Here is a 14,054-nt window from a genome sequence, read left to right as displayed (position 1 = left end):
TTAACTGGATCTAGCGCAATTTCGGAACTGGGGAGACTGAGGAATCATCTTCCCTGTCTTGGACCCTCCTCTGTGCGTTTCCTTCCCTCTCACAAGACCCGCCCGCTCTGGGAGTCCTTGAGCATCTCCAGCGCCCCGCGCGCCTGCCAGCCGCTACCGTGCAGCACCCAGCCGTCCCCATTCCACCCCACCCACCTCGCCACACCTCAGTAAAACCCGCAGGCGATGAGTGTATTGTCAAATTTGGTGGGGGGGGGGAAGGAGGGTATAGCATCCGAGAATTTTCCAGACCCTAGGAGCTCCAAGCTGTGCTAGCACACACCAGTATGGATCCTTTCCAGACCATCTTGGCTGCTGCGATAAGCAGAGGCTGGAAGTCCCCCAAACCACGCGCAGCCACAGCATGAGAAAACTTTGTCAGCTTTTTAAAGAGGCGCGGTCCTTCACCCTGAGTGTGGGTGGCTCTGGCCAGAGATTTCTAAACTCAGCAGAGAGAAGTTACTGAGGGCTGGAGTAAATCTCTCCAGTCCAGCCTATTGCGGGGATGGAGAGGGATGCACGGGAAGTAGGAGAGTGTATGGAACGGAGGTCTCCCTGTGCGTTCCACGTTTCCTAGCTTCCGGGACAAAGCGGGGCAGCCCTTCCTCAGTTTGAGCCTCTCTACTTGTAGCCTCATTGCTTCCCCTGATCCAGGAAGCAGTACCTTTCCCAGGGCTCAAGGAAAAACAAGCATTTCTCTTATGCTTTGGAAGATTGTCCTTCATTGAAATGCCTCAGTCTTTCCATTTCCATTAAGAATGAAATGCATTTTGTATTAAGAACCCAATAATAGCTGAAACTCATTGAGATGAAAGGGGCGTGGCATGGGGTCAAGATAAAGACTGCAAATGCTGTGCTCATCAAAACGTTAGTAAAGATGCTGATTGGGAACATAAGAAGGTGACTACTTATTCCAGTTTACCGCTTTGTAGACTAATAAATGCTTTTGAAGTGTGTTAGTTAATTTTAAATTGTTTTTCCTAATGACTCAACAAGCTGTAAGTAAACCAATTTTATTCTTTAATTTAAATACTTATTATTTTCTAAAAGGGTACTTTCCAAAGTTACAAAGTTAAATTTCAAGAAAAGTTAAGGACAAAACACTAAAGTGAATCAATTGTCAGAAAAAAGAAATTATTGGATATTAACACTGTCAGTCAATGCTAAATATCAATATTTAAATAATACTGGGAATTTTATTATTACTTCCAATATGCTAAGAAACCTCTTTATTCTCCTTATCCTTAATTATTTCACCTTTAAAAATCTGATGATTGTTTCCTCCTGGCCGGGTAGCTCAGTTGGTTAGAGCGTCCTCCCCATACGCTAAGGCTGCGGGTTTGATTCCCAGTCGGAATCAAAGACTCAACCAATGAGTGCATAAATAAGTGGAACAACAAATCAATGTTTCTCTCTCTCTCTTTTTCTAAAAAAATAAATAAAAATTTAAAAAATCTGATGATGGTTAGACTTACTGAAGTTTTTCAGTGACTTTGACTAGAAGATTGATTCTTTAAATTAGTTCTGAAAAAAATAATAGAATATTCAGAGAGTTTTTTCTTCATTGCTTTAAGGCTTATGGGGCGTTTACACACAATATTGGAAGTTCTGTCCCTTACTTTGTACATGTCGATGATTATGAAATTAGGAAAAGAATGATTGTTGCCTTTCTCTTTGTAGGTGACAAGTTAGAAGAGTTTCTTAGGTCACTGAATAGCAGCAAGCCCCTCTACCTGGGCCAGACTGGCCTGGGGAATATTGAAGAACTCGGGAAGCTGGGCCTGGAGCCGGGGGAGAACTTCTGTATGGGAGGCCCTGGCATGATCTTCAGCCGAGAGGTCCTCAGGAGGATGGTGCCACACATTGGTGAGTGCCTCAGAGAAATGTACACGACTCACGAAGATGTGGAAGTAGGAAGATGTGTTCGACGGTTTGGTGGGACTCAGTGTGTCTGGTCTTATGAGGTAAGACTTGAGCTGTTTTGCAAATGTTCACATATGGCAGGTACATGCCACTTTACAGTCTGGGCAGTGATTCTGTTTGTTCTGTCTGTATCTTCGCATTTGCTTGAAAATGATAGCAGCAGCTGGTGATGGAAACAGGGTGATTGTGGGACATACCTTTTTTTTTCAAACAGTACAAATCGGAAGTTTCTATGAAGATTTTCATGTGGAAATTTAACATGTATTTCTTTCAAAGTTTAGGAAAAGTTAATTCATAATATATCAGTTATGATAGATTTATTCACAAACTTTTATTTATTTTTTAATATAAATTCTTTATTGTTCCAAGTATTACATATGTCTCCCTTTCCCCCATTGACTTCTCCCTGGCTGCTTTCACCCCCCAGCACATGCCCTCGCCTCCCTAGTGTCTGTGTCCATTGGTTATGCTTATCTTCATGCATGCAAGTCCTTTGGTGGATCACATTCCCCCGCTCTCCCTCCGCCCCCCGCCCCCCCACACACCCTTTTCTGAGGTTTGATGGTCTGTTCCATGCTTCTATGTCTCTGGATCTACTTTTGTTCATCAGTTTATGTTATTCGTTATATTCCACAAGTGAGTGAGATCATGTGATATTTATCTTTCTCCAACTGGCTTATTTCACTTAGCATAATGCTCTCCAGGTCCATCCATGCTGTTGCAAATGGTAGGAGTTCCACTGAGTAGATGTACCACTATTTTTTAATCCACTCATCTGCTGATGGGCACTTAGGCTATTTCCAAATCTTAGCTATTGTAAATTGTGTTGCTATGAACATAGGGGTGCATATATTCTTTCTGATTGGTGTTTCTGATTTCTTGGTATATATTCCTGGAAGTGGGATCACTGGGTCAAATGGGAGTTTCATTTTTAATTTTTTGAGAAAACCCCACACTGTTTTCCACAGTGACTGTACCAGTCTGAATTCCCACCAGCAGTGCATGAGGTTTCCTTTTTCTCCACATCTTTGCCAGCACTTGTCATTTGTTGATAATAGCCATTCTGACAGGTGTGAGATGGTACCTCATTGTTGTTTTGATTTACATCTCTCAGATGATTAGTGACTTTGAGCATGTTTTCATATGCCTCGTGGCCTTCTGTACGTCCACTTTCGAAAAGTGTCTATTTAGGTCCTCTGCCCATTTTTTTGATTGGATTGTTTATCTTTCTTTTGTTAAATTGTCTGAGTTCCCTATAAATTGTGGAGATTAACTCCTTATCTGATGTAACATTGGCAAATATGTTCTCCCATGCAGTGGGTTCTCTTGTTTTGTTGGTTTCTTTTGCTGTGTACAAAATTTTAAAATAAATGAATTATATAGAAAAACGGAAGTAGTTCTGCTTTTAGAAGATGTTAAGTAACTGCTTGATATTTTGATTGGTTCCCTAGAGGTTGTTTATATCTGTCCTTATTTTGTTTTCTGAACAGCAACTATTATTAAAATAATCTGAGCTGTGAACTGTTGTTTAATTGCAGTGATTTGTTTTATAAAATACTCTGAGGTTTTTTTCTTTCAGAAATTTGTTTTTAAGTTAAATACAATTTTTAGAAAAGATAGTTTTCCTGAAAGATAATCTTAGTAAAAATTGATTTAACACTTAATTAGTGTATTGAGGTTTTCAATATAGTTTGGCTTTCAGGTACTTGGAGTTTAACTTATTTTAACTACCCAGTGCATACCTTTGTAAATGATAACTCATTTACTTTTCAAATTTTCATGTCTTTTAGTATAGAAAAAACATTTTATGAAAATATATGTATTACCTGTGAAGTCATTATTCCTCAAGATTACACAGTCTCACTCATTTTTTTAGAAGTTTAATCCCACTTTTGTAAATTTTGCTTTTTTTTTCTATTTTGTGGTATTTACACTATGAAGATATAGTTCTTATATTTATTATAGAAAGTAAAAATTGTTTGATAAGTAGTTATTTAGAATATGTACTATGCAAACTTAAAATTATTACATACTTAATTTGTTTTGATAAGAAAAACAGTATTTTTCTTTTATAAAATTGTCTTACAACTAACTTTTAGAATAAAATTTATGCAAACACATTATAGTGTAAAGGTAGGTAAAATATAAACTCAATGAAAAAACTGTCTTTTGTCCTGGAATATAAAACTAACTAAAAGGCAAAGAAAAAAATGCTCAACATAGAAAACACTTAGTGGATTTTGTTGACTTGTGGATATTATTTTGTAGACTCACGCTGAATGATCAGTAAAAGAAATTATTCATATTTAAAAATGAAGATGGAAAATTATTGTTTTATTTGACACCTTGCTGTCTTGACATCACACATAAAGTTTTAACAAACCATTTTGCAGTGATTTGTTTTATAAAATACTCTGAGGTTTTGTTTGTGTCTCTCCCTTCAAGTTTTCATTGATTCTGTTATGAAGGTACAACCCTTACATACCAGTCTACCCATTCATGTTCCAAGAGAGTAAAATACACTCAAGTGACCTACAAGCTCAAGAATTTATTTAATGATTTATTTATAACATGGGCATTTGTTTTGGTTAAAGTCAAAGGGAGTTATCATAGATGTGTGTCCTCTCTGTTAGAGTAGTGGAAACTGAGATCTTTTCATTAACTGATATAAAGGAAGAGACAAACAAAAGGGATTCCAGGTCTTACAGAATGTAACTTTATGATTGCCATATTTTTATTAACTTTACACAATACATTTTGAATTTTAGTCTGATACTTGTCAATCACTGAGTTCAGAATCTGTATGAAAAAAGTCACTTTTACATTTTTTCCTAGCAATAGAAAATATTATTTTCTGAAGGAATACTGTTTCAGAGTGTTGACTTTATGTTTTGCTAAGCAATTATATAGAATTTATTTTATTTTGGAATTGTACTATTTAAAGGAGCAACTTAAACAATACTTATTTTAGAGGAGGCATTGATTTAATCTTTATACGAAGTCTCAATGTCTTCTTTAAAAGAATGATGGAAAATTTCATTACCAAGGAATATTATATTTATGAAACACCTGAGTAGGTCAGTTGGGGCACAGCCACATTAAGGCTTTCATGTTTGGATTTCAGGTTAGCTGAAATGATGCCCATCTTTTCTAGTGTTCACATTATGTGGAAAAACTGATCTATTCCATTATGGGTTGGCATCCTGAGTAAAGGTGAGATTTCACATCTGGTAATAGAATAAGTTATGAAATTGATCAGTAATTTTGTTTCCATATTTCTTTTAAAAGAACCATCTGTGACAGAACTTTTTTAAAATTTTGAATTTCTTTTATCTATATCTTCCATGGATTTCAGGATTTTGTGACTTTTCTTCCGAATAAAAGTTCTTGCAGAGGTAACTGCACTGTTATGGACACATGTTCAAGATTTTTGAATTTGAATAGATGAAACATTCATGATGGAATTACATCTTTTAAAAGATGAAGAACAGGCTTTCAGATCTTACAGGAAATAATTGGACAAAAATATTAAAATACATAGATCATGTAGCTTTCTTGAACATAAATTATATTTTTATAAACAGGAATCTTCTAGTATTCTTTTTTACTGTTCAGTTGAAGTCTGCTTTATCTGTGTTGTATATACAATTAAGCTCAATATTGAGAGAGAGAGACAGAGGAAGAGAGAGAGAGAGAGAGAGAGAGAGAGAGAGAGAGAGAGAGAGAGAAACTCAGAGAAGAAAATATAAACTTGAATTTGGGTTGGAGTCATCACTCTACTACTTATTAGTTTCATTGTCTTTTGTAAGTTACTTCTCTGAGCCTTGGTTTAATTGAACTGAAAGTGGAAATTATAACAGTGTTTACCTCATTGATTTTGGAGATTAAGTGAAATGGTAAAATAAATGATCCCATGTGAAGCCCTTAATATAGTGCCTGGCACATAGTAAATTGTCAGATGTTAGCTATTATTATTACAATGCTGAATAGATCATGTACTTACTATATTATATATAACATGGATTAATTGATTCATCTATATCAAGAGTTAGACAATACTTTTTTTTAGTTAAAAATTCAAGTTTAAGGTTTTTTGGCAAAAAAAAAAAGAAATCAATATGTTTCAGTATTTACTTTTATTTTTTTAAATTTTATTTTATTGTTTAAGGTATTACACATAGTAGTTATTTTTATTTTTTTTAAAAATATTTTTATTGATTTCAGAGAGGAAGGGAAAGGAAGAGAGAGATAGAAACATCAATGATGAGAGGGAATCATTGATTGGCTGCCTACTGCACGCCCCCTGCTGGGGATCAAGCCCACAACCTGAGCACGTGTCCTTGACCAGAATCGAACCTGGGACCCTTGAGTCCGCAGACCGACGCTCCATCCACTGAGCCAAACCAGCCAGGGCTGTTTCAGTATTTTAGAAGTATGAGGAATCCATTATTATAAAACATGGAAGAGTGTTTCAAATATGCATTACAAATATTTGCTTCAGCCTTTGAACATCATATTTAATAACTGACCTTAAGAAGATAGTGGGGAAGCCTGGCTGGTGTGGCTCAGTTGGTTGGAGTGTTGTTCCTACACCGAAATGTCTCTGGTTCAGTTCCCATCTTGCCGGTTTGGTCCCCTATCCAGCTGCATGCAGGGGCAGTCCATGGGTGTTTCTCTCTCTCTCTCCCCTTCCTCTTTCTCTAAAATCAATAAAAACATATTTTTAAAAAAGAAGACAGTGTGGAAAATGTTATTTAACAAGCGATTACTTAATATACATAAAGAATACCAAACAGATCAGACTCTATCTACAATAAAAAATTATTACTGTGTAGATATTTAGATTAGTTTCCAGAACAATAGCCCATTTTCTGAGTTTCTCTAGAATTTTCTGAAGAAAATGAAGTCAGTAGTATCCCATTCTGCAGTCAACTCACAGGAACCTGTCTCTCAAGGCAGCTGGAACCGCCTCTCCAAGTTCCTTGGTTTTCTCAGGAAATGATGTATAGCTTTAGTTCTCACAATAAGGCCCTGGTGGTCTGGGAAAATTTGTCTTTCCTGTTAGCCTCTTGCTCTGTTTCCTTCTTCATCAACTCCAACCACTTCTTTTCCCTTTGTCCTTAATGATAAAAAATAAATTATAAATGCATGGTGATATGCATTTTCATCAGGTTCTCAGTAAATTAATGTGCTCCTGGCAGGCCAACCCTGATATTCCAAGAGCTCCCAGGATGTGCACCCAGATCACACTGAGGGCCCAGGAATGGCTTGACCTCTTCCGAATAAGGAGGCCTTTGGCTGCTGGTCAGCCTCAGACTGACTGGTTCTTTGGGAGCCTGAGGCCATTGGAGAGTCAGAATTGAGATTCTCCCTTCCTCACCTGGAGGTGGAAACACAAAGTTTTCAAGGACATGTGACAGATGTGAATACCAACAGATGTAATGGGTCGCTGTTATACTCATTTATACCTCAAGATGTATCCGTAAACATTACTAAATGTTTGTGAAAAATTATTCTCTTCTATTCAGTCTGTGAGTGTTAGAATTTATTGGCATCCACTGCTGGTTCAGTTCACATTTTGGTTGAGCTCAATCTTGGCTACTGTTTTTCTAGTTATCTGAGCTGCCATCTGGCAGCTTGGGAGGCTGCATATGGCTCTTAAACGCTGTTTGGCAGGGACATGGAGTGGTTTAGGGTTTTTGTTTTTGTGTTTTGATGACTTTAGCAGTCTTCAGTCCTCTTTATGTCCTATTGTTGTCCACAAGGTTCTCCTCCCAGGTTTATTTTAACTCCTTGCATGTTGAATTTTCCTTGTGCATTTATTTTAAGTGGTTCAGGTAGGCATAAAAATCTTGATATTTTGAATCAGATAATTCACATGTTGCAAATTTCATTAAAATATTCTCTAGAAAGAGAAGTGATTTTTCCAGTGAGAATGAGATGTGTATTTTAAATAATTTAGGGAATGAATAATTTTTTCAAACTTGACTATTAGAATCAATATGTCATACAATATAGTTATACGTACTTTCTTTTTATAGGTATGTTTTTACTAAATAACTAGAAAGTCCCCACAGTTAAAAGATTATTTATATAACTCATTTTCAGCTGGTGTCTTAGCAGAACTGGAAATTCTGTTTTGTTTTTTGTTGTTGTTATTTTGTTTCAGTAGGATCTGTTATATTCAAGCATTAAAATAATTTTAATTTTAATGATTTGTTTCCCTAGTAGGGAGTTTTGCATTTCATCTAAGAGTCATATTTAGAATAGTTTGAATTTATCTTTTTAATGTTTACAGTTAAATGGAGCCACAGAATATATATCTTTATTTCACCTAATTAAATGTTGCTTCAAAGAAAACTTAGCTTTGTATTCACAAAAAAAAATATCTCTCTATAGGTTGAAGAAACCATTCCTTATGACTAAATAGTTTTTTATTCGATTTCTTAAAGAATTAAATTCAGAATGTCTTATGTCTTACCCCTAAAGGCTATAAACACCCTAGAAAATTCCATTATTTCACAAAAGGATATGTTCTGGAAGGGTTTCCCTGGGCTTGTAATACCAGAGATTTACACCATAAAAAATTTAACTACATATACATTCTTCATAACATTACCATTAAGGTTAAATATGCATGCCATTCTTATAGGGCTATTGCATGTCCTGTGGCTTCTTCCTATGTAATGCTGATTTTATTGTATCATGAACATGGTATATGCCCAAGAGGTATATTAATATCTGCGGGAAAGTATAGCTCTGGAATTTTTATCTAAAATTTAGTCTTTCAAAAATCTTTTCTTGGTTCTGATTCAGTAGTATTTAGTTTTTAACTTTACTAAAGGCATAAGCTTCTCACACCTACTTTCCCACCCCCATTCAACTTGTCAGATGAAATCATCATGCATTGATTTTATGAAATTTCTTTTCTGCCACACTGCTTCCTTCATTGTACAAAATACAATTGTATTTCCAGTTGAAGAAGAAGCATAGTATGATTCTTCCATATTTTGTAGCCTTAGTTCATTTTCGTTGTTCGCCGATGCCTTATCCCCTGGATCGTGACAATGTGTGCTTTCCAAGGTGATTTCCAACAGTTGTGAAACACGTTAAGTTTGGACAATGATTTTATGCAATTTGAAATAAGCTCCATGATAACATAGATATTCATATTAGTTTAAAAACCTTGGATACTCTCTCTTTAGTTGAGCATAAGGATTCTAATTTTCTGAAAATACTTTCAAATCAATTTTCTACTTCTACTTTCTTTGTCTTGGTCTCCAAAAAACTGTGTTTTTTTTTTTTTGTTTTTTTTAAAGTGTTTTTTAAACTAATTTTTAGAGAGAGAGGAAGGGAGAGGGAGAGAGAAACATCGATGTGAGAGCGTAACATTGATCGACTGTCTGCTGCAAGCCCCCCACCCTAGGTTATGGAGCCCACAACCGGGTATGTGCCATGACCTGGAAACGAACCAGCAATCCCTCACTCAGTGCATGACACAACACCCAACCAGCTGAGCCACACCGCCACACTGGCCAGGGCCGAAAAGCTGTTTTGAGAAACATTTATTTCAGTAGGTCTCTTTTCTACGTAGTGAATTAGTGCTCAACATACAAAGAAATCTATTCTGTCATATAGCTATACTACATTTTACTTTGATTACAGCATGTCATTTCTTTTGCACAGATATAATTTTCAATGAGGTATTTGAGCTAAACATAAGCTTCATGGAAATAAAAATAATTAGTGTCTTAAATCATTATTTAAAAAATCAATGTCAAGTCATTATTTGATTTTTTTAGGTTATTAAAGAAAACCTAAGTAAACTTTAATATTGAGGGGTTGCAGTTTCTCAGAATTCTAATGTTCTCTTCATTTACTCTCTATTTACAATACTGTAGTGTCTATTAAACAATACTCTAGTTAAGGCTTCACCGAATATAAATCAGTTTGAGTCATGACTTAGCACTTAACGTTACCCTTTCTCGCAAAGGTGTTGGATATTTATAGTATAATAAGTATGTTACAAGTTTCTAAATTAACTGAATCAAAATAATTTTTGAAAAAATTCAGCAGGTACTGTTTAGAACTAATGAATGAATGAAGTGATGTCTTAATTTTTTGAGACTGTGAAATCTTTACTTACCATTTATAATTTTGAAAGTCATGTCCCTCATTCTTCACAGTCAGTGGTATCTGAACTTTTCATTATCCCTTTCAGTTTCATTTATTTTTATCGTAGAATTGTTTATTCATAGAATACTAGTACCTCAAAAAGAGATGTTTAAAGAAATATATATATTAATAAAAAGAACGTGCAATAAAATAAAATTAAAATGTGATGAAATAAGTGGAAAACAGAAAAATAAGAAAAAAATTTTTAAAAGACATGTTGGGCATCTGTTTTCCTGACATGAAAGAGACCCCTAGCTCACCATGATACTGAAATCTGAGAGGAGTTTTTTGCCACAGAGGATCCCCATCTTCAGCAGCACTTCTGTGTAAGTGGCATAGCATGGTTCTCCTGGGTGTTTCTTAGATATCCCCTCAATGCAGGCCAGGACTGTCACACAGAGGGCAGTTGTGCAGGAGGAATTCTACTTGGAGACAATGCAGTTATGGTCCTTATTGGCCAGGGCCAAAAAGCTTTTATTTTAAAATTTAGAGTGCTCTTCAGAGAGCCCTTCAGGGATATTCTCACTCAAATGTTGAATGTTAGGCTGGTCAACGGGAAGGTTGAGTTATGCCTATTTTCTGGTGAGAACCCAGAGTGCAGCTGTGGTGTCATTGGCTAAGGGGAGGTCTAGGGTTGTGCTTTCTTAATCAAGAGGAAGGCAGAGACACCAGCTGCAAATGGAGGAATCAAACCAGATAAAGGGACAGATGGCCACCCCACCTGAGGAGCAGTCAGGCCCAAGAGATTGCCTAACGACTTGGCCTTGAGTTAGCAATGTGGTCGCCTAGCTATTGCATTGAGCTGATTATTAGAAATGTTAGTTTTCATAAACTTAATAATTATATGAGTATCTTATAAAGCCTATAAATAATTATATATTTATTAAATTTATAATATATATTTAATTTTAAGGTAAAATTTGCATGCATAAGTTAAAATATTGAAAGACCAACATTTTGATGAAAAATAATATATTTTTGTCATCTAATGTTCTATTGTACAGAATTACATTTTCTATGAAATAAGGACATGTAACATACATGATAAATATCTTGAAATATGAAAAATAGTGTTAATAAATTAAAAATAGTGTACCTTAGAATTCAGTCATCTTACATCTTCTGATTTCATTTGCTCAAATATATTTACCCAGCACTTTCTCTGAGCAGTGAAGGCACACCCGTTCCTTGTCCTCATGGAGCTCACGGGGAGGAGGAGTCAGGCTTCGAATCAATCTCTTGCCTTCATGTCTGATGGAGAATTGGATTTCTTGTCTTCATCATCTTTAACTCTTTTTCATTCTAAGTCATGAAAACTCTAGTTGGGTCCAGTAGTGTTACCTGTCTTGGACCTAAAATCAAATGATTCTTATTTCACTTTTCATAAATGAGCATCTTCCTCTTTGTTTGTATTACTGTCTTCTGAAGAGGAGAAAAATAAAGACATGTTTAGTAACCCAATTGCATATTAGTATATTTTGTGCCTGTTATATAGCACAGAGCACTAGGATTTTGTTTTTTAATTAAGTCTGGAGCTAGACAACTACCTGGCTTCAAATCCCAGCTGTCATTCACTAATTGTATGGCCTTACATAAGTTATTTTTCTCTGTGCCTTAGTTTAGTCTCTATCAAGTGGACATATTAACAGTACTTCACAGAAATTTTGTGAAGATTGAACGAGTCATGTATACAGCAGCATTCAGAATAATATGTGGCAGTGTTAAGCATTATGCAACTGTTAGCTATTTTTGCAGAATGGCATAAAATTGTGCCAACTCTCCAGAGCCATTGTGAGGAATAAAAAGGTCAATGTATTAGAAACTCTTAGAATAATGCTTGACACATAATAATTCCAGTATATCTCTTAACTGTTGTTAATACATTCCAGTTAACGGTGTTCATATTCCCTTTTTCCCTTCACGGGAGAAAAATAACGTTGATTGGAAAGAGTTAATTGCAGTTGCTTTTTGAAAGATAGGCTTTGCAATAGGGGGGAAGGTGCTGATTTATGATTCTCTACCCTGACTCGCAGTGGGATCCCCTGGGGAACTTTGAACAATTCTGATGCTGAAGCCCATCTCTGACCCATTAGACCAGAATCTCTTCAGGTAAAGCATGGTATGCATAAAACTTCCCACATTAGTGATTCTAATGTGGCTCTAGGGTCTAGACCACTGTATAGTACATTCTTTTATTAATTTCTGTTTTCAAATATCCAATCTATTTTTTATTCCTTAAAAATTACTTTTTGTTTTATTTTCCTTTTGGGAAAATCACAGTAAAGTAATAAACACTTCTGCAGTTTTTTCTACATCTGTTCCAAAGAGCTAGTCACTGGATTAAAGACAATCCTATATAATAAAAGGCCAATATGCAAATCAACCAAACGGCAGAATGTCTGGTTGCTATGACGTGCACTAACCACCAGGGGGAAGACGCTCAATGCAGGAGCTGCCCCCTGGTGGTCAGTGCACTCTCACAGGGGGAGCGCTGCTCAGCCAGAAGCCAGGCTCATGGCTGGTGAGTGCAGCGGTAGTGGCAAGAGCCTCTCCTGCCTCCGCAGCAGTGCTAAGGATGTCTGACTGTGGGGAGCTGGCCTAAGCTGTCAGTCAGACATCACCCGAGGGCTCCCAGACTGCGAGAGGGCACAGGCTGGCCTGAGGGACCCTCCTCCCCCTGAGTGTACGAATTTCATGCACCAGGCCTCTAGTGAATAAATATAAAGCTGTTACTTACAACTGTAGTGTGCTTTCTTATGGTCTGATGCTCATTTTTGCATAGAGTTCCTTTTTAAAAAGAAAAATTCAAAATGGATTTTAAAACATTCTTAGGAAAAGATGTAATGTGTATCCATGCAAGGCTTAAGGTTTTATAGCTGTTTTTATTTATTACATGTGAGTAATATATAGTAATAGAGTTCTTAAATACAGGCATACTTTGCTCTTTTGCTTTTCACTTTATTGTGCTTCACAGATGTTTTTGTTGTTATTGTTGTTTTGTTTTGTTTACAAATTGAAAGCAAGGCCCTTCACCAGCAAAAAGATTATAACTCTCTTTATTGTGATACCTACTTCATTGTGGCGGTTTAGAACTGAAACCACAGTATCTCCAAGATATGTCTGTATAGGTTGAATGTTTTCATTGACTTGATTGCTTTAATGTTGACTTCTTGAATTGAGGCTCAAAAGGGAAAAAAGAGTGATTTGTTTGATGATTGCAGAAACCATAACTTATTTAATAAGTGGGTAATTGATTTCGATCAGTCATTCTCAACCAGTATTTTCCTGCCTACTGCTATAGCCAACTGCTACAATCCAGGTAAGTACAGGATATATAGGAGTGAAAGGGAAGAAGATCCCAAGGAGCATAGGAAAATGCAAAGCTTTCTCCAAACTAGAAGTAATGCATAGGGACATGCCAGATGAGTGGGGATACATGGGAAGGCAAAGATGCGAGAGTAGCATGATAGGGAATTGTGTGTTTGGCTCAAGTATATCTGGAGGTTGGAAAAATGAGGCTCAAAGGCTGTTGGTAAAACTTGATGATGGATCATGTATATCATCTGCAAAGGTTTAGAGTGTACCTTGTAAAATTACTGTGGGTGATGTAATTGGTTTAGATTCAATTATGATGGAGCCCATGAATTGTATGTTAAAAATGTAATTGGTTTAGATTCAATTATGATGGAGCCCATGAATTGTATGTTAAAAATCTCTCTGGGAGAGTCTAACAAATAGAGTGAAAAATCAGTTTCATGGATATTGGGGAGCTTTGAAGAGTTCTTCATAGGTGAGCACCATGATCAGATTACCATGCAGTGTCTGTAGCATGAAAGGATGGATTGGAGGCTCTTGTGCCTAGGGATAGCACACATGACAGGACCAAGTGAGAGATGAGTCTTGAAAGTCAAAGTGGA

At 36.3% G+C, this 14,054-nt stretch overlaps 1 protein-coding gene across 1 annotated transcript in view; it reads left to right on the top strand.

The window, feature by feature from the left end:
• Positions 1 to 14,054, top strand: part of CHSY3 (chondroitin sulfate synthase 3) — a 248,417-nt gene that overhangs the window by 1,278 nt on the left and 233,085 nt on the right. Inside the window, exon 2 of the mRNA XM_080674020.1 lies at positions 1,720 to 2,003. Within this exon, the coding sequence (XP_080530146.1) occupies positions 1,720 to 2,003 (284 nt within the window). The remainder of the gene's footprint in view (positions 1 to 1,719; positions 2,004 to 14,054) is intronic.

Source organism: Plecotus auritus (assembly GCF_963455305.1).
Source record: "Plecotus auritus genome assembly, chromosome: 6".
NCBI lineage: Eukaryota > Metazoa > Chordata > Mammalia > Chiroptera > Vespertilionidae > Plecotus > Plecotus auritus.
This window is presented reverse-complemented; position numbering and strand designations above follow the sequence as displayed.